Source organism: Mobula birostris, chromosome 2 (assembly GCF_030028105.1).
Source record: "Mobula birostris isolate sMobBir1 chromosome 2, sMobBir1.hap1, whole genome shotgun sequence".
In the NCBI taxonomy this organism is placed as follows: Eukaryota; Metazoa; Chordata; class Chondrichthyes; order Myliobatiformes; family Myliobatidae; genus Mobula; species Mobula birostris.
This window is the reverse complement of record NC_092371.1, coordinates 218,791,247-218,809,753: the sequence shown is the minus strand read 5'-3', so window position 1 is coordinate 218,809,753 and position 18,507 is coordinate 218,791,247. Positions and strand designations below refer to the sequence as shown.

At 41.9% G+C, this 18,507-nt stretch overlaps 1 protein-coding gene across 9 annotated transcripts in view; it reads left to right on the top strand.

The window, feature by feature from the left end:
* Positions 1 to 18,507, top strand: part of LOC140194079 (intersectin-2-like) — a 229,096-nt gene that overhangs the window by 117,359 nt on the left and 93,230 nt on the right. For all 9 annotated transcript variants that reach the window (XM_072251489.1, XM_072251493.1, XM_072251490.1 and 6 more), the window contains 3 exons: positions 7,023 to 7,285; positions 10,944 to 11,093; positions 13,220 to 13,360. In XM_072251489.1, the coding sequence (XP_072107590.1) occupies positions 7,023 to 7,285; positions 10,944 to 11,093; positions 13,220 to 13,360 (554 nt within the window). The remainder of the gene's footprint in view (positions 1 to 7,022; positions 7,286 to 10,943; positions 11,094 to 13,219; positions 13,361 to 18,507) is intronic.

Here is an 18,507-nt window from a genome sequence, read left to right as displayed (position 1 = left end):
GAAGAAAGGTGAAATTACGACACATCTGGATAGCAGTAACAGGATAGGTCTGAGTCAGCATGGATTTACGAAGGGGAAATCGTGCTTGACTAATCTTCTGGAATTCTTTGAGGATGTAACTATGAAAATGGACAAGGGAGAGCCAGTGGTTGTAGTGTACCTGGACTTTCAGAAAGCCTTTAATAAAGTCCCACATAGGAGATTAGTGGGCAAAATTAGGGCACATGATATTGGGGGCAGAATAATGACATGGATTGAAAATTGGCTGGCTGACAGAAAACAAAGAGTAGCGATTAACGGGTCCCTTTCGGAATGGCAGGCGGTGACCAGTGGGGTACCGCAGGGTTCAGTGCTGGGACCGCAGCTGTTTACTATATATATTAATGATTTAGATGAGGGAATTAAAAGTAACATTAGCAAATTTGTCGATGACACAAAGCTGGGTGGCAGTGTGAAGTGTGAGGAAGATGTTATGAGAATGCAGGGTGTCTTGGACAGGCTGGGTGAGTGGGCAGATGCATGGCAGATGCAGTTTAATGTGGATAAATGTGAGGTTATCCACTTTGGTGGTAAGAATGGGAAGGCAGATAATTATCTAAATGGAGTCAAGTTAGGAAAAGGGGAAGCACAACGAGATCTAGGTGTTCTTGTACATCAGTCACTGAAAGTAAGCATGCAAGTACAGCAGGCGGTGAAGAAAGCTAATGGCATGCTGGCCTTCATAACAAGGGGAATTGAGTATAAGAGCAAAGAGATCCTTCTGCACCTGTACAGGGCCCTGGTGAGACCATACCTGGAGTACTGTGTGCAGTTTTGGTCTCCAAATTTGAGGAAGGATATTCTTGCTATTGAGGGAGTGCAGTGTACGTCCACAAGTTTAAGTCCCGGGATGGCGGGACTGTCATATGTTGAAAGATTGGAGCGACTGGGCTTGTATAATCTGGAATCTAGAAGGCTGAGAGGGGATTTTATTGAAACATATAAGATTATTAAGGGATTGGACACGCTGGAGGCAGGAAGTATGTTCCCGCTGATGGGTGAGTCCAGAACCAGAGGCCACAGTTTAAGAATAAGGGGTAGGCCATTTAGAACGGAGTTGAGGAAAATCTTTTTCACCCAGAGAGTGGTGGATATATGGAATGCTCTACCCCAGAAGGCTGTGGAGGCCAAGTCTCTGGATGCTTTGAAGAGAGAGATGGATAGAGCTCTTAAAGATAGTGGAATCAAAGGTTATGGGGATAAAGCAGGAACTGGGTACTGATTGTGGATGATCAGCCATGATCACAGTGAATGGCGGTGCTGGCTCGTAAGGCCGAATGGCCTACCCCTGCACCACCTGCTGTTGCCACCTTGTTGAAAATTGCTATAATGAAACAATCAAAGTTTTAAGAATTCTGTATAGTTTTATTGTATTCCACAAATCTTTATTCAAAATGCACATCAATTGCTGAAAAGTAGTGATGTTCTTAAAGTGTACTTAACATTGCATACAAAGCATTAAGTAAAAATGATTATTCTGCTTTCAGGTACAGTGAAGTGCTCAATTAGTATCAAATGTTAAATTAAATTTTTAATGCCTTCCATTTAAGATAAGCATGCAGACATATTCTCTTCAGGCTTTACCTGTCATGGAATGATAAAATAGTGTATGATTCAAGACCAATCCAATGAATCCATTCCTGAAATCCTATTTTTTTTCCTCAATAAGTACAGATCCAGCTATTTTCCAAATAGATCTTTTTTAGTGCTAAATTATTTAGTGTTAGTATGATAATTAACTAGTTCTTGTAATCTAAAACTAAGTAGTCACATGCAGAGTGTCTGAATTTACTATTGAGTGGAAAGAACAGCTAACTCTTTAAAGCAAAATGTTCATGCATAATCTATCCCTGATTAATGGCTGTTCCTTCAAAATCAATCAGTGAGACACGAACTCCTGTAATCTATATAAAAAGAAACCCAATTTGGAGAATGAAGATAACTCTGATTAAAATAAATTGCGATCTTTTGAATACACTTAAATAATGTTTAATTAAGTTTGTTGTATTTATATTTTGCTACTATAGCAATAATCCTATAGGTCTGACAATTTGAGATATTTTCATTGTAAACTATGGTATCCAGCATAGTGAGCTACTACAGATGTTCATGTAATCCTACAGGAGGCTGAATGTTTTGCTGATCCTCACAGCCGTTGTAGATATACTTTATGTAAGTAACATAAATATGTGCAGATTTTTCACTGTGGATCTGCATGTATTTATATTACTTGCTTTATGTTGTGTATGTGGCCTAGTTACACAACAAAATGCTATTAATAAAAACGCTGGAGATGGGAGCTAAGTTTCATGGTTCTTTTTACTGGCAGGATCTGAACTTGGCACACACGTACATATCAATATGCGCCTAAGAGCGCATGCTCAATATGCGCCTAATAGCGCATGCTACGACATGTTACTGAAACATAAAGTGCTCCCTTATTATAATGCAGACTATATGGTACACTCCTCCCCTTTTATTTTAATAGTGTATCAACTGATTTTTTTTACTGGGGCACTATGCTAAACAAATATGTTTAGCCTTAACATACAAACGCTTACCAATTGATTACTTAGTAACTTAATAATATCAAGTTATAACAAAGTAACATAATAATATCAAATTATAACAAAGTAACATAATAATACCAAATTATAACAAGCCTTTTTTTAAAATTTTGGTCTGAGACCCATTTATAACTCAAGTCTCTGGGGGGGGGGAGAGGGGGGTCTTCTGTGCCTCTCCGGGTAACGTATGTCCTGAAACATTTGCTTTGGGGATTGAGTCTCCACAGGTACATCAGGTGGGTCCTCAGCACTGATGACAGGTTTATTTGTAGATGAGGCTGATGTGGTCACATCAGGATTGTTTGCTTCTATGTCCGGGGAGTCCAGGCAAGGTGTTGTTGTGTTTTTCACCTGAGCATCCAGGATTTGGTCCACATGGCGTCTCCATACGTTCTATCCCACCTGTACTCTATACATCAGTGGCCCGTCTATGGCGGAAATTGTACCTGGCTGCCACTTTTCAGTCCGGCTAATCACGTGCAAGAACTGACTGTCCCACACTGAAGCTCCATGTTGATTTAGCATTCAAGTGTTTGAACTGTCTGTTCTCCACATCACACCGTACATCTGGTTTGAGAAGATCCATGCAGGACCTCAGGTTTCTATTCAGAAACATCATCGCTGGAGTCTGATTAGTGGTTGCGTGTACGGCATTACGATAGGCAAGAAGGAAGTTGTCTATCTTGTGTTGCAGTGGTCGATTCTCGCTGTCCATTGCCTTGATGGCTTTCTTTCTGTCTGTATGAATCTTTCTGCCAAGCTATTTGTGGATGCATGGTAAGGGGCAGATGTAAAGTGTTTGATTCCATTGTTCTTCACAAAACTTTGGAATTCTTCCAGGACAAATTGTTGTCCATTGTCTGTGCAGATTTGTTCTGCTATGCCATTCCTGGCGAACATGGTCTTCAGAGCTGTAATGGTCTTTTCCAGTGTGGTTGTCGTCATTTTGAGGACCTCTGGCCATTTGGAACGTGTGACTAAAAAGGTAAGAGTCCATAAATGGTCCAGCAGAGTCGATGTGCACTCGTTGCCATGGTGATGAGGGCCACTCCCATGGATGGAGAGGGGCTTGTGGTGCTGTGTTCTGGATCTTTTGATATCCAGAGCAGTTCTTGGTCAAGTCCTCAATCTGTTTATCGATTCCTGGCCACCACACATAGGCACAGGCAAGCCTTATCATCTTCACGGTACCCAGGTGCCCCTCGTGCAGTTCAGCCAGCACTCTGGTGTGTAGCTTGGGAGGAATCACAATGTGTGAGCCACACATTTGTGTTTCCCGACACACTGACAGCGGCTCCTTTCTCGCTGATAAGGCTGGAAACAATGTGTTACCACGCGCTGGCCATCCCTTTATCATGATGTCATACACTTTTGACAACGTAGGGTCATTGCACGTTTCCCTTTCAACAGGCTGTTTGTCACTGGTAATTGTTCGACTACTGTTGTGTGAAAGACCTCTGCTGAATCCATTTGTGTAGTTATCTCTGAAGTTGGCAGTGGTAAACGTGACAAACCATCTGCATTGCCATGTTGCTTGGTCCCCTTGTGTTCGATGTTGTACCTGTGACCTCCTAAGTAAAGAGACCATCGCTGCAGCCTTTGTGCTGTCACCACTGGAACGCCTTTTCTTGGGTTGAAATTTGATCATACAGGTAGTGACTGAATTTCTTGACTCCCCACACGAGGCTTAGGGCCTCTCTGTCAATCTATGTATAGTTGTGTTCAGCTGAAGTTAGCGTTCTTGAGGCAAAGGCTATTGGTCTTTCTGAGCCATCTGGAAACTTGTGCAATAACACAGCTCCGATCCCATGGGACGAGGCATCACAAGCTAGTCGGATAGGTAAGGAGAGGTCAGAGTGTGTGAGCACCCCTTCTGAAGTTATGAGTCTTTCAGTTTCTTGAAACGCTTTCTCACAGCTCTCAGTCCACTTCCCTTGTGTCCCTGTCTGTAATAATGCATTTAGTGGGTGCAGGACTGTGGATAGGTTAAGCAAGAACTTGTGGTAATAGTTCACTAGTCCAAGATATTCTCTCAGCTGAGACACATTTTCAGGTGGTGATGCCTTAAGCACCGCTTCTATCTTGTCTTGAGACATGTGTAAGCCATTCTTGTTGATCACACGCCCACAGTATGAGATTTCCTTTTTGAAAAACTCACATTTCTGTGGATTAGCTCTGAGCCCATATTCTCCTAACCTGTGAGCACTTGTTCAAGGTTAGAAAGATGTTCGTCGTCATCCTTGCCAGTGACAATGATGTCATCCAGGTAACACTGAGTCCCTGGAATCCCCTGCAGGACCTGGTCCATTGCCCTTTGCCAGATTGCAGGAACAGATGCTATCCCAAACACCAACTTGTTGTACTGGTAAAGTCCTTTGTGTGTATTTATTGTCAGGTATTTCTTGGATGCTTCATCGATTTCCATTTGGAGATAAAGCCTGGGTCAAATCTATTTTTGTGAAATGTTCCCCTCCTGACAGGGAAGCAAAGATGTCCTCAATATGAGGTAGAGGATACTGTACTGAGCGGAGAACTGGGTTAGCAGTCACTTTAAAGTCACCACATATGCGCACCTTGGGACGCACTTTCTGCCCTGTGTAAGTCTTTAGCAGTAGTTTAGTTCATTGCAGAGGTATGTGAGAAAACAGTCATTTGTAGTCGTGTACAGAGATCACTGTTAAAGCTGAGCCTGTGTCCAATTCCATTTTTAGTCTAATGCCTGCCACTTGTGGAGTGATCCATATTACTCGTCAATCATCTGTCTCTTTTATGCTGTGAACTTGCAGACAAGACAATTCACTTTTGTCTGAGTCGTTTTCATCAGAACTGCTTTCTTTCACTTTGTGTACATTGTTGTATTTTCCTTGCTGGGATTTCTTGTTTCTCTGTATTTTGTCCTTTTTCTGCTGTTGACTAGCTTTGCATACTCTGCCAGTGTGGCCCTGTTTGCCACAGTTTCTGCATTCTTTGTCTTTAAACCAACAGTCATCAGGGTCATGTGACCTGTTCCCACAATGGTAACATTTCTTTCCTTCATTTCTGTTCAGTGACATTTTATTTGTAGCATATTCCAGAGGTTTTTGTTGTATCTTGGAAGCACCCCGTGCTGCTGTTTCCGTTGATACTGCAATGTTCAGCGCCTTCTCTAATGTAAGGTCCCTTTCACACAGAAGCTTCTTCTATGTGGTTTCACAGTGCATGCCACACACTAACCTGTCTCTCAATGCGTCCGATAGACGAGCTCCAAATTGACAATGTTCTGATAATTTGCAAAATTCAGCACAATACTCAGAAATACTTTCATTTTTGCTCTGATTCCACTTGTGAAATTTAAATCTTTCAGCAATGACCAGTAGTTTGGGGTTTAAATGCTGTTGGAGAGTGTCTACTATTTGTTTGAACCTTTTGTCAGCTGGCTTTTCAGGGGTTAACAAGCTCCGTAGCAGCCCATATGTTTTTGCTTTCATTATATAGGGTAAGATGCTGGCTTTCTTTTCATCCGTAACACCATTAGCGTTACAATATGACTCCACTCTTTAAATGTAAGTTGCCCAGTCTTCAATGCCACGATCAAATGCTGTAATGGTTCTAACCTTCGCCATCTTTGTTATGTTAATTTAGCCCCATTCTCCTCTAGTTGTCTTTTTTTTTGACTCACTTGTCCTTTTTGCTAGCACAACGAGCGCACTCCATCTAGATGCGTCTAGATTCTCTCTCTTCTCCGAGTGTCGTCATCAACTAAAACACAGCGTTCCGGTAGGATATAGGTTAATAATTCTTGTCGCCAATTTGTTGTGTATGTGGCCTGGTTACACAGCAAAATGCTATTTATAAAAACGCTGGAGACGGGAGCTAAGTTTCATGGTCCTTTTTACTGGCAGAATCCGAACTCGGCACACACGTACAGATCAATACGCGCCTAATAGCACATGCTCAATATGCGCCTAATAGCGCATGCTACGATATGTTACTAAAAAATAAAGTAGTCCCTTATTATAATGCAGGCTATACGGTACACTTTATTTTTGAACTTTACTTCTCTTTTGGACTAGTTTAATTCTAGAATATCACCAGCAAATGCATGCAGAAACTTCTATTCTATGCTATTTTTCTTCCCACTTTAAGGCACTTCGTAAAACTTTAATCAAACTCTTTGTCATATTTTCTCATGTCTTATGCACCTGATATCAAGTTTTCTCTTATAGTTAGCCTTGTAGTTATAAAGCATTATAGAAGACTGAAATTTTATTCCTACAATAAGGGCACCACATTATCCATGTCTATAAGTAATCAAAGTTAAAATAACTATCAGAATGAAAAGGCCTATATGTGTTGCCATTTTCAATCCTTATTGATGGCTGAAGTTCTAATGGTACTCAGATATTTTTTAGAACTGACAGCAATTGATATTTCTAGTCACTTTCGAGGATAAAAGAAAAGCGAACTACGAAAAGGGTAATGCAGAGTTGGAGCGTAGGCGACAGACCCTTCTGGAACAGCAACAGCGAGAGGCTAATCGCAGAGCACAGCGTGAGAAGGAGGAGCAAGAAAGAAAGGAGCGAGAGCAGCAAGAGCAAGAACGGAAAAAGCAGCTTGAAATGGAGAAAAGGTTGGAGAAGCAACGTGAGCTCGAGCGTCAAAAGGAAGAACAAAGGAGGAAAGAAGTCGAAAAGCGAGAGGTTTGTGACAAATAATTTCAAGTGCTAGGAGCACGCTGCATTTTCCAGTTTCTGTAGTGAGCTGAGATGTTGAGGATGAATCTAAGTTCTACATTAAGTTGAGTGCATCTGTTAAACTTGTTCCCTGGTTCAATATGTTATACTGTGAATTTTTGAATTTTAAATACTAACCCCGGTCATTGAGAAGGGTACGGGTTTGTACTATTACTCCAGACTGCTTCCTACCATCTGGCTTAACAATATTGGAGGATAAATACCTCAAGAAATGAGGCAGAAAGAGTGAGCTTTATTCTCTAAATATGTACAGTGGCGTGCAAAAGTTTGGGCACCGCAGTCAAAATTTCTGTTACTGTGAATAGTTAAGTGAGTAGAGGATGAACTGATCTCCAAAAGTCATAAAGTTAAAGATGAAACATTCTTTAAGCAAGATTAGTGTATTATTTTTGTTTTGTACAATTTTAGAGTGAAAAAAGGAAAGGAGCACTATGCAAAAGTTTGGGCACCCCAAGAGATTTGAGCTCTCAGATAACTTTTCAAGTCGTTAAGTCAAGTCACTTTTTATTGTCATTTCGACCATAACTGCTGGTACAGTACACAGTAAAAACGAGACAACGTTCTCAGGACCATGGTGGTACATGAAACAATACAAAGACTACACTGAACTATGTAAAACAACACAAAAACTACACCAGACTACAGACCTACCCAGGACTGCATAAAGTGCACAAAAAAGTGCAGGCATTACAACAAATAATAAACAAGACAATAGGCACAGTAGACGGCAGTAGGTTGGTGTCAGTCCAAGCTCTAGGTATTGAGGAGTCTGATGGCTTGGGCGAAGAAACTGTTACATAGTCTGATCGTGAGAGCCCGAATGCTTCTGTGCCTTTTGCCAGATGGCAGGATGGAGAAGAGTTTGTATAAGGGGTGCGTGGGGTCCTTCATAATGCTGTTTGCTTTGCGGATGTAGCATCTGGTGTAAATGTCTGTAATGGCGGGAAGAAAGATGCTGATGATCTTCTCAGCTGACCTTACTATCCGCTGCAGGATCTTGCGATCCGAGATGGTGCAATTTCTGAACCAGTGCACTGTTCTACTGTGCAGCGACACCTGCACAAATACGACCTTCAAGGGAGAATCATCAGAAGAAAACCTTTCCTGCGTCCTCACTACAAAATTCAGCGTCAGAAGTTTGCAAAGGAACATCTAAACAAGCCTGATGCATTCTGGAAACAAGTCCTGTGGACTGATGAAGTTAAAATAGAACTTTTTAGCTGCAATGAGCAAAGGTATGTTTGGAGAGAAAAAGGTGCAGAATTTCATGAAAAGAAATCATGAATTTTTAGTGATTTTTATTAACGACCTGGATGTGAGGGTAGAAGGGTGGGTTGGCAAGTTTGCAGACGACACAAAGGTTGGTGGTGTTGTAGATAGTGTAGAGGATTGTCGAAGATTGCAGAGAGACCTTGATAGGTTGCAGAAGTGGGCTGAGAAGTGGCAGATGGAGTTCAACCCGGAGAAGTGTGAAGTGGTACACTTTGGAAGGATAAACTCCAAGGCAGAGTACAAAGTAAATGACAGGATACTTGGTAGTATGGAGGAGCAGAGGGATCTGGGGGTACTTGTCCACAGATCCCTAAAAGTTGCCTCACAGGTAGATAGAGTAGTTAAGAAAGCTTATAGGGTGTTAGCTTTCATAAGTCGAGGGATAGAGTTTAAGAGTCGTGATGTAATGATGCAGCTCTATAAAACTCTGGTTAGGCCACACTTGGAGTACTGGTTGCTTCACTATTGGAAGGATGTGGAAGCATTGGAAAGGGTACAGAGGAGATTTACCAGGATGCTGCCTGGTTTAAAGAGTATGGATTATGATCAGAGATTAAGGGAGCTAGGGCTTTACTCTTTGGAGAGAAGGAGGATGAGAGGAGATATGATGGAGGTATACAAGATATTAAGAGGAATAGATAGAGTGGATAGCCAGCGCTTCTTCCCCAGGGCACCACTGCTCAATACAAGAGGACATGGCTTTAATGTAATGGGTGGGAAGTTCAAGGGGGATATTGGAGGAAGGTTTTTTACTCAGAGAGTGGTTGGTGCGTGGAATGCACTGCCTGAGTTAGTGGTGGAGGCAGTTACACTAGTGAAATTTAAGAGACTACTAGACAGGTATAGGGACAGGTATATACAGTTTAAGGTGGGGGGTTATATGGGAGGCAGGGTTTGAGGGTTAGCACAACAATGTGGGCCAAAGGGCCTGTACTGTGCTGTACTATTCTATGTTCTATGTAACCCCTCTCCAATTATTAAGCACGGGGGTGGATCGATCATGCTTTGGGCTTGTGTTGCAGCCAGTGGCACAGGGAACATTTCACTGGTAGAGGGAAGAATGAATTCAATTAAATACCAGCAAATTCTGGAAGCAAACATCACACCGTCTGTAAAAAAGCTGAAGATGAAAAGAGGATGGCTTCTACAACAGCATAATGATCCTAAACACACCTCAAAATCCACAATGGACTACCTCAAGAGGTGCAAGCTGAAGGTTTTGCCATGGCCCTCACAGTCCCCTGACCTAAACATCATCGAAAATCTGTGGATAGACCTCAAAAGAGCAGTGCATGCAAGATGGCCCAAGAATCTCACAGAACTAGAAACCTTTTACAAGGAAGAATGGGTGAAAATCCCCCAAACAAGAATTGAAAGACTCTTAGCTGGCTACAGAAAGCGTTTACAAGCTGTGATACTTGCTAAAGGGAGTGTTACTAAGTACTGACCATGCTGGGTGCCCAAACTTTTGCTTCGGGCCCTTTTCCTCTTCTGTTATTTTGAAACTGTAAAGGATGGAAATAAAAAAGTAATCTTGCTTAAAATATTAAAGAAATGTGTCATCTTTAACTGTATGCCTTTTGGAAATTAGGTCATCTTTTACTCGCTTAGCAGTAACAGAAATTTTGACCAGGGATGCCCAAACTTTTGCATGCCACTGTAAATCAAGAAATTAACCCAGATTACCTGTTGCTTACCTGAATTGCTAGGGCTGAATCACCTGCATATCCCTTTCACCTCCTGTCCATTCATTCACATAATGTTTTTTATGGGAGAAAACTACTGCTTTAAAGTCAACACATCTATTTTATATGTATAAATATTTCCATGTTACTTGTCTAAGGTTCCATGCTAATCTTATTTACATAGGCAGAGGTGGTACCTCATAAATTCGGGACGAACTTCATGTGAAATATGATGATTTTCTTTAGAACTACCTGGGCTTTACCCATAGCCCTCTATTTTTCTAAGCTCTGTGTAGCCATCCAGGAGTCTCTTAAATGACCCTATCGTTCCTGCCTCCACCACCGCCACCGTCAGCCCATTCCACGCACTCACCACTCTCTGCATTAAAAAAAACTTACTCCTGATATCTCCTCTGTACCTACTTCCAAGCACCTTAAAACTCTGCCTTCTCGTGCTAGCCATTTCATCCCTGGGGAAAAGCTTCTGACTATCCACACAATCAATGCCTCTTTACCAATTTAAAACAGTTTTGGTTTTACTGAGTTTTTTTTGCCTTTGCATTCCTCCAAATTAGAAGGGCAAGTTTTCACATCTTAAGAAATTAGTTTTCTGCAACGATATTTATGTTTTATTGTTTACCTTTTAGGCTGCCAAGCAGGAACTAGAACGGCAGCGACAGATTGAATGGGAGCGAATCCGGCGACAGGAACTCCTTAACCAACGGAACCGAGAACAAGATGAGATCGTGCAGTTAAAGGCTAAAAGGAAAAGTTTGGAACTTGAACTGGAGGCATTAGTAAGTAGATTAGCAAAATGACATCTGTTTTACATATCAGTTGCTCATTTTAACTGTATTAAATTAATGCTGAGATTTTGCTTAGCATTATGAGTTTTCAGGCTTGTGATCAGCTTTCATTTATGTTACTCTGGAAACCCTGCATGAGTGAATCTAATGCCAGGAAAGTTGACCTCAGTCTGCATTGCAGCTTGTGTTGACTTTAGTCTTATCCAACCCTGTTGAATTCATGGTCATTGCAACCTGTAGAATTGTTTCATAGAAAGAAAGTTCTGTCTTGGGGCTAGCGCATTATAGTAGATATGTTTTGAACTGGACAGGGGTTTTATATAACACAATAGTGTTTTGAATTGCCATCTTTAATACACTGAGGTGTTGCAGAAGCTAATAGAAAAAATATGAACTTGTAGAACATTCAGGAAGAAAAGCACGCTCACCTCCTATTTCATTCCCACTGATATATATTTGTTTGAAAATAGTTCATAATGTATCCCAGTTGCTGGTAGTTGTATATTTCCCAAATCCGTCAACCTTCAAACTATAGTCAATTAATTTCCACTGTTTTCTAAAGACTTAGTACAACAGTATTCTGAGGAATTTGTAAAAGTTGGCTCTGAATCCTCACAGGAATTGGGAAAATGGTGAATAGTACAATGGATATTTATGAAGACTACTCAAAAATGGTACCTGCAAGTTGTAGCTGTAAACTTATCCCACTTTTTAAGAATGGTTGTTATATGAAAATCACAAATTTTGTTCATAGTTGTATGAAACATTAGAAACATAGAAAACCTACAGCACAATACATGCCCTTTGGCCCACAGAGCTGTGCCGAACATATCCCTACCTTAGACACTACCTAGGCTTACCCATAGCCCTCTATTTGTCTAAGCTCCATGTATCCATCCAGGAATCTCTTAAAAGACCCTATCGTTTCCGCCACCGCCACCGCTGCCGGCAGCCCATTCCACGCACTCACCATTCTCTACTTAAAAAACTTACCCCTGACATCTCCTCTGTACCTACTTCCAAGCACCTTAAAACTATGCCCTCTCGTGCTAGCCATTTCAGCCCTGGGAAAAAGCCTCTGACTATCCACATGATCACTGCCTCTCATTATCGTGTACACCTCTTTCAGGTCACCTCTCATCCTCCGTCGCTCAGTTAGCTGAGCAATGGATAGGAAATGTTCCTAAAATTTGTTGATAAAAGGATCAGACAGCACAGAAACAGGCTGTTGCGTCAACTATGCTTTTTCTCCCCCATCGTATCTATCTACACCAATTCATTTAGGTCCTGATCTTATTTCCATCCTTTAAGTTTAAAATTCATTGTTGTATATTTGTTCATAGAAAATTTAATGCTCTGAAATTTGCAGTTTCAAATGTACTGTATTTTTAATGGGATGATACATTGGAAAGCCAGGGAGTATTTTTATAGATTCCAGATTTAAATGTGTCCCTGGTGCATGCAGTTAATAGCTGTCAAATGAACTGGAATGATGTGCAAATATTAGATCTGCTTGACAACCTCAGTCTGACAAAATATTTTAAAGACAAAACCTTTTGTAGAGCAATATAGTGTGAGAATTTCTTAGTGTTTTTAAAATCATATATTTTCATTCACTTGACCAGGGTAAGATGCGTTCATCATTAAGAACTGCAGATAATACTACTTAAAAGAAGTTGGTACCTATTTGCATTAACGGTCTGAAAATGAGTGGGTTAAACTGCCTGACCTCAGTTGCCTCTGATGCAGCCATTTTTATGAATACATTTAATGTGGTCTTTTATAGAATGAGGAATGTGCACCTCTAATCTGAAGACACCCGAACACTCGCTCCTACTAAAGCAAAAGTTAAATATGAGCAAAGTTATTTCGGTTGAATAAATAAAAACTCTCTTGCTGTTGTAATTAATGATTATCCAACTTCAGGATAATAGAACTAATTATCTTGGCTTAGAGTCAAATATAACTTCTGCAATTAATATTATGTGGGAAGGAGGCCCTGTCTAACCCCACAGTGTGTTCTTATTGGTGTGTTATTTCAGTTTTTGAATTAGTACAATTGCTATTGTTCAGTTTTTTTTCTTTAAACACTAAATGTAATCATTACACTCTTATAGAGTGAGAAGCAGCGAAATGTTGCAAGCAAAGTGCAGGAAGTGAAGAGCAGAAAAGAAGATCAAGAAAATGAACTTAATCTCATAAATCAGAAGCATGAGCAGAGGAGAACAGAAGTGAATGTTTTGCAGCAACAACTTCAGGTAGTGACCTCTCCTTACTACTATGAAAGATTGTTGTAGATAAGCTACCTTTGTTGGAACGTGTGTATCATTGTACTGTATTTACTCGAATCTCTTGAGGAAGGATAACAATTTGAAATATTCTGTACTGGGTTAATTGCCAACTTGGAACAAATTCATCTGGTCTATGCTACTTTCGTGCACAGTTCAAAACAAAGGGACATTGCTAAAGTGTGGATGTACCATTTGCACGTGATATCAAATAGCAGGACCCAGTAGTTCCAAAGGGAACAACTGGTGCCCAGCTGCAAGCACTAGTAGATGTCTGAACCTGTGTTATTTTACTTAGAGTGAGAGCTGTACTGAGCATTTGTCTTCCACTCATCATAATCATGATCTGCCGTGTTGTAATGCTACAGCCATAAGGTAATATAAGACGTTGCTTAGACTCCACTTGGAGTACTATGTTCAGTTCTGGTCACCACACAACAGGAAGGATGTGGATATTATAGAAAGAGTGCAGAGGAGATTTACAAGGATGTTGCTTGGATTGGAGAGCATGCCTTATGAAAATAGGTTGAGTGAACTTGGCTTTTTCTCCTTGGAGCAACGGGGGATGAGAATTGAAATGATAGAGGTGTATAAGATGATGAGAGGCATTGATCGTATGGATAGACAGAGGATTTTTCTCAGGGCTGGAATGGCTAACGCAAGGGGACATAGTTTTATAAGGTGCTTGGAAGTAGGTACAGAGGAGATGTCAGGGGTAAGTTTTTTATGCAGAGAGTGGTGAGTGCGTGGAATGCACTGCTGACGATGGTGGTGGAGGCAGATACAATTAGATAGATACATGGAGCTTCGAAAAATAGACGGCTATGTGGTAGGGTAATTCAAGGCGGTATCTAGAGCAGGTTATGTGGTCGGCACAATATTGAGGGCCGAAGGCCCTGTAATGTGCTGTAGATGTCCATGTTCTATGTTCTCATATGACAGGGTGATTGTATTCTTTTGGCCATGATCATTCTTAGCAAACTTTTCTACAGAAATGGTTTGCTGTTGCCTTCTTTTGGGCAGTATCTTTACAAGACAGGTGACCCCAGCCATTATCAATACTCTTCAGTGATTGCCTGGTGTCTCTGGGTGCATAACCAGGATTTACAATATGCACCAGCTCCTTATATGACCGTCCACCCCCGGCTCGTGTGACTTCACATAACCCTGACTGGGGGGGGGGGGGGAGGGGGGGGCTAAACAGGTGCTACACCTTGCCCAAGGGTGACCTGCAGGCTAGTGGAGGGAAGGAGCACTTTACACTTCCTTAGGTGGAGACGTATCTCCACCTGGCCACTAGACACTGGAAATCAGGACTAACCAGGTTTGAGCTAGGATCGAAAATCCCATTAATTTAAATTAGAATTCCTGAGCTAGAAATTAGGTAGAGTTTTCGATTTTGATTTTATTGTTGTTCTCATATGTACAGGTTTCCCCCACTATCCGAAGGTAGAGCGTTCCTGTGAAACGGTTCGTAAGCCAGAATGTCGTAAAGTGAATAAGCAATTACCATTTATTAATATGGGAAAAATTTTTGAGCGTTCCCAGACCCAAAAAATAACCTACAAAGTCATGCCAAATAACACATAAAACCTAAAATAACAGTAACATATAGTAAAAGCAGGAGTGATATGATAAATACACAGCCTATATAAAGTAGAAATACGTTTCTGCAGCACTGTCTAGCGCAGCAAAAATCTCGCGCAAGCGCTCTCGGCAGAAGCACTCTCTCCAGTAACCTTTAAGCTATGAAGCTGCCAAATCATACCAAATAACACATAAAAATACACAGCCTATATAAAGTAGAAATAATGTATGTACAGTGTAGTTTCACTTACCGGAATCGGCAAGACTCCAATAAATTGCAGTTTCGTCACAGTTAAACACTTGCTTATACGAATAACCACCTGACGCAATCGGCAATCGCCTCTGATCTGGGCCGACATTTACATGCTGGGCGGCACCTAATTAATTAACTTGTTAACTTCGGCTTTTTTCTTGAAGATGTGCTGGGTGCATTCCGACTACCGCTGCACTGCTGCATTCTTCCCGGCAATGTATCGGTTCGCGGCCTGGAGGTTGGGGACCACTGCTTAAACTATGAAGCTGCTGTCGCCTCAGAAACCGATCAAACCACCCATGATTACCTTTAAATTCCACTTTCGCAACACTCTTATCACCATCATCCAGTGCTTTCAAAGACCGTCTGATTTCTCCTTAAGTGTAAGAAAACTTAACGGAACACCATGCTTTGTACACTCATCAATCCACTCAAGCAATAGGCTTTCCATTTTATCCATTATTGGATGCCAACGAAGAGAGACTACTTCGCTACGAGCAGAACCAACAGTAACATCGGCAGCTTTCAAAACTCTTTCTCTCTGCGTATAAATAGTGTGAATGGTGGACGCAGGCAAGTTCATCGCGCGGACAATGTCCTTACTTCGTTCACCGTGATCGAAATGCTTAATTATGTCTACAAACATTTGTAGTTTTACACTAACTGTAACACCTTAAAAGCTCTTTTCGGCTTTTCCGAAACCATAGAACTCATCATGCTAACGGATGCACAAAATAAATCGAGATAAATGGGCAGACTATTATTTAAATGGGGAGAGAATTCAAAGTTTTGAGATGCAACGGGACTTGGGAGTCCTCATGCAGGATACCCTTATGGTTAACCTCCAGGTTGAGTCGGTGGTGAAGAAGGCGAATGCAATGTTGGCATTCATTTCTAGAGGAATAAAGTATAGGAGCAGGGATGTGATGTTGAGGCTCTATAAGGCACTGGTAAGACCTCACTTGAGTACTGTGGGCAGTTTTGGGCTCCTTTGTGCTGATGTTGGAGAAGGTACAGAGAAGATTCACTAGAATGATTCCGGGAATGAGAGGGTTAACATATGAGGAACGTTTGTCCGCTCTTGGACTGTATTCCTTAGAGTTTAGAAGAATGAGGAGGGACCTCATAGAAACATTTTGAATGTTGAAAGGCATGGACAGAGTGGATGTGACAAAGTTGTTTCCCATGATGGGAGAGTCTAGTACAAGAGGGCATGACTTAAGGATTGAAGGACACCCATTCAGAACAGAAATGCGAAGAAATTTTTTTAGTCAGAGGGTGGTGAATCTATGGAATTTGTTGCCACGGGCAGCAGTGGAGGCCAAGTCATTGGGTGTATTTAAGGCAGAGATTGATAGGTATCTGAGTAACCAGGGCATGAAAGGTTATGGTGAGAAGGCGGGAGAGTGGGACTAAATGGGAGAATGGATCAGCTTGTAGTGGTGTGCTACACACAGCGCTAGAATAACCACACGCCGTCGGTGAGTTGGAGTTGCGATAAAAGAGATTTATTCAAACTTCGCGGCCTGCTTTAAAGCCTTCCCGTTCCCGCCCTCCCTGGGACGGGACTGCTGTGGGGAATGCATAATCGCAGACCCTTTCCGCATGCGGGATTTTCTCCCTGCTGGTGAAGATGGCCTGGCGCCCTTTTTGGCGCTGGCCTCTCCGCCGGCACGCGCTGCTTCATGAGCCGGTTCGTGTGTGCTAGAAAGTGGGTCACCACATAACCCTCCCCCCCCCCCCCCCCCAGAACCGGCGATACATCCCCCAATGTCCACAGTCTGGATCGGCCTCTGTTTGGGAGGTCTGCCCCTGCGCCGCGGTGCCTGAGCCCGGACCGGCTGCGCCAAGTCCACATGGGCCGGTTTGAGTCGGTCCACCATGAAAACCTTCTCTCTCCCCCCAATGTCCAGCACGAACATGGACCCATTGTTCCTGATCACCTTAAACGGCCCCTCGTAGGGCCGCTGTAGCGGTGCCTGGTGTCTGCCCCGTCGTACAAAAAGAAACTTACAGTTCTGCAGGTCTTTGGGTACGCAGGTCAGGCTCTGTCTGTGCTGGGCCTCTCCGCCGGCGTGAGCTGGCTCGTGTGTGCCAGAAAGTGGGTCGCCACAAGCTCATGATAAAATGGCGGAGCAGACTCGATGGGCCGAATGGCTGACTTCTGCTCCTTTGTCTTATGGTCTTATAAAGCACGTATTTAAGCAATGGCAGCTGGAATGCAGTTCCGGGGGAGGAGCTTGGCTGTTCAGGTGCGCACTGCCTTTTTTCGTTACAGTGAAAACACCTTCTGTTAGCGAAAACAGGTAACTTATGTAGGTCTTTCGTAACAACGAGGTGTCGTAAAGCGAACGTTGGGAAAACGTGAGCCACCTGTATTAATAATTGTCTTAGATGTTTTTTATTATTTTACTTTTTAATTATTCAAGACAATTTCAATAGTTTTAAAGTTCTCTGAATGTATAAGTTTCACAGACTTGGGTGGAGATGAAGCAACTGTAACCCCACTTAGAAATGAGGGTGAGAGGAAACAGGGATCTACAGATCTATTAGCTTAAGTCAAGTGGTAAAGATGATACTGGCATGTGTAATATAGACAGCAGGACACATTAGGAAAGTTAATAGGATTGAGTAAAGTCAGGGATTTATAATAAGGAAATAATGTTTGACCAAATTAGTGGAGTTCTTTGAAGATGTGACGGTGAGAAGAAGTAAAGGGATGGTTTGGATTTCCAGTAAGTTTGGCTAACGAGGTTGGAGTACATGGAATTGACGATAAAGCATTAACGCTGAATGAGAATGAGAATTGTTAATGGGAATAAACCTATCCTTTTCAGCATGGCAGAGTACTCCAGGGATTGGCACTTGGACTTCTGGTATTTATGAAGGAACAGAATATTATACTTCCAATTTTGCTGATAATACTGAATGAGTCTTGTGAGACCTGAAGCATGTAAAGCGGCTCAAAGAGGACATGGTCAAACTGAATGACTGGATGGAAACATGGTGGATGGAATATAATGTGGAAAAAATATGAAATATCCAATTCAGTATACATAACAGAATAATGCCGACTTTATTAAACGGGGAAAGAACAATTAGTGTTGATGTTTGAAGGGACACGACTGAAGGCCGGTGTGGAGAAGGAGTAAGCATTTAGCAGGACAACTAGTCTGTTAACTTTTAGTATGAAAGAACTTGACTGGTTGGGGAATGTGGAAGCTGAATCAATGTGTTCAGTCAAACCAAAGTTCGATATATTTCTGAGCATTAAGGA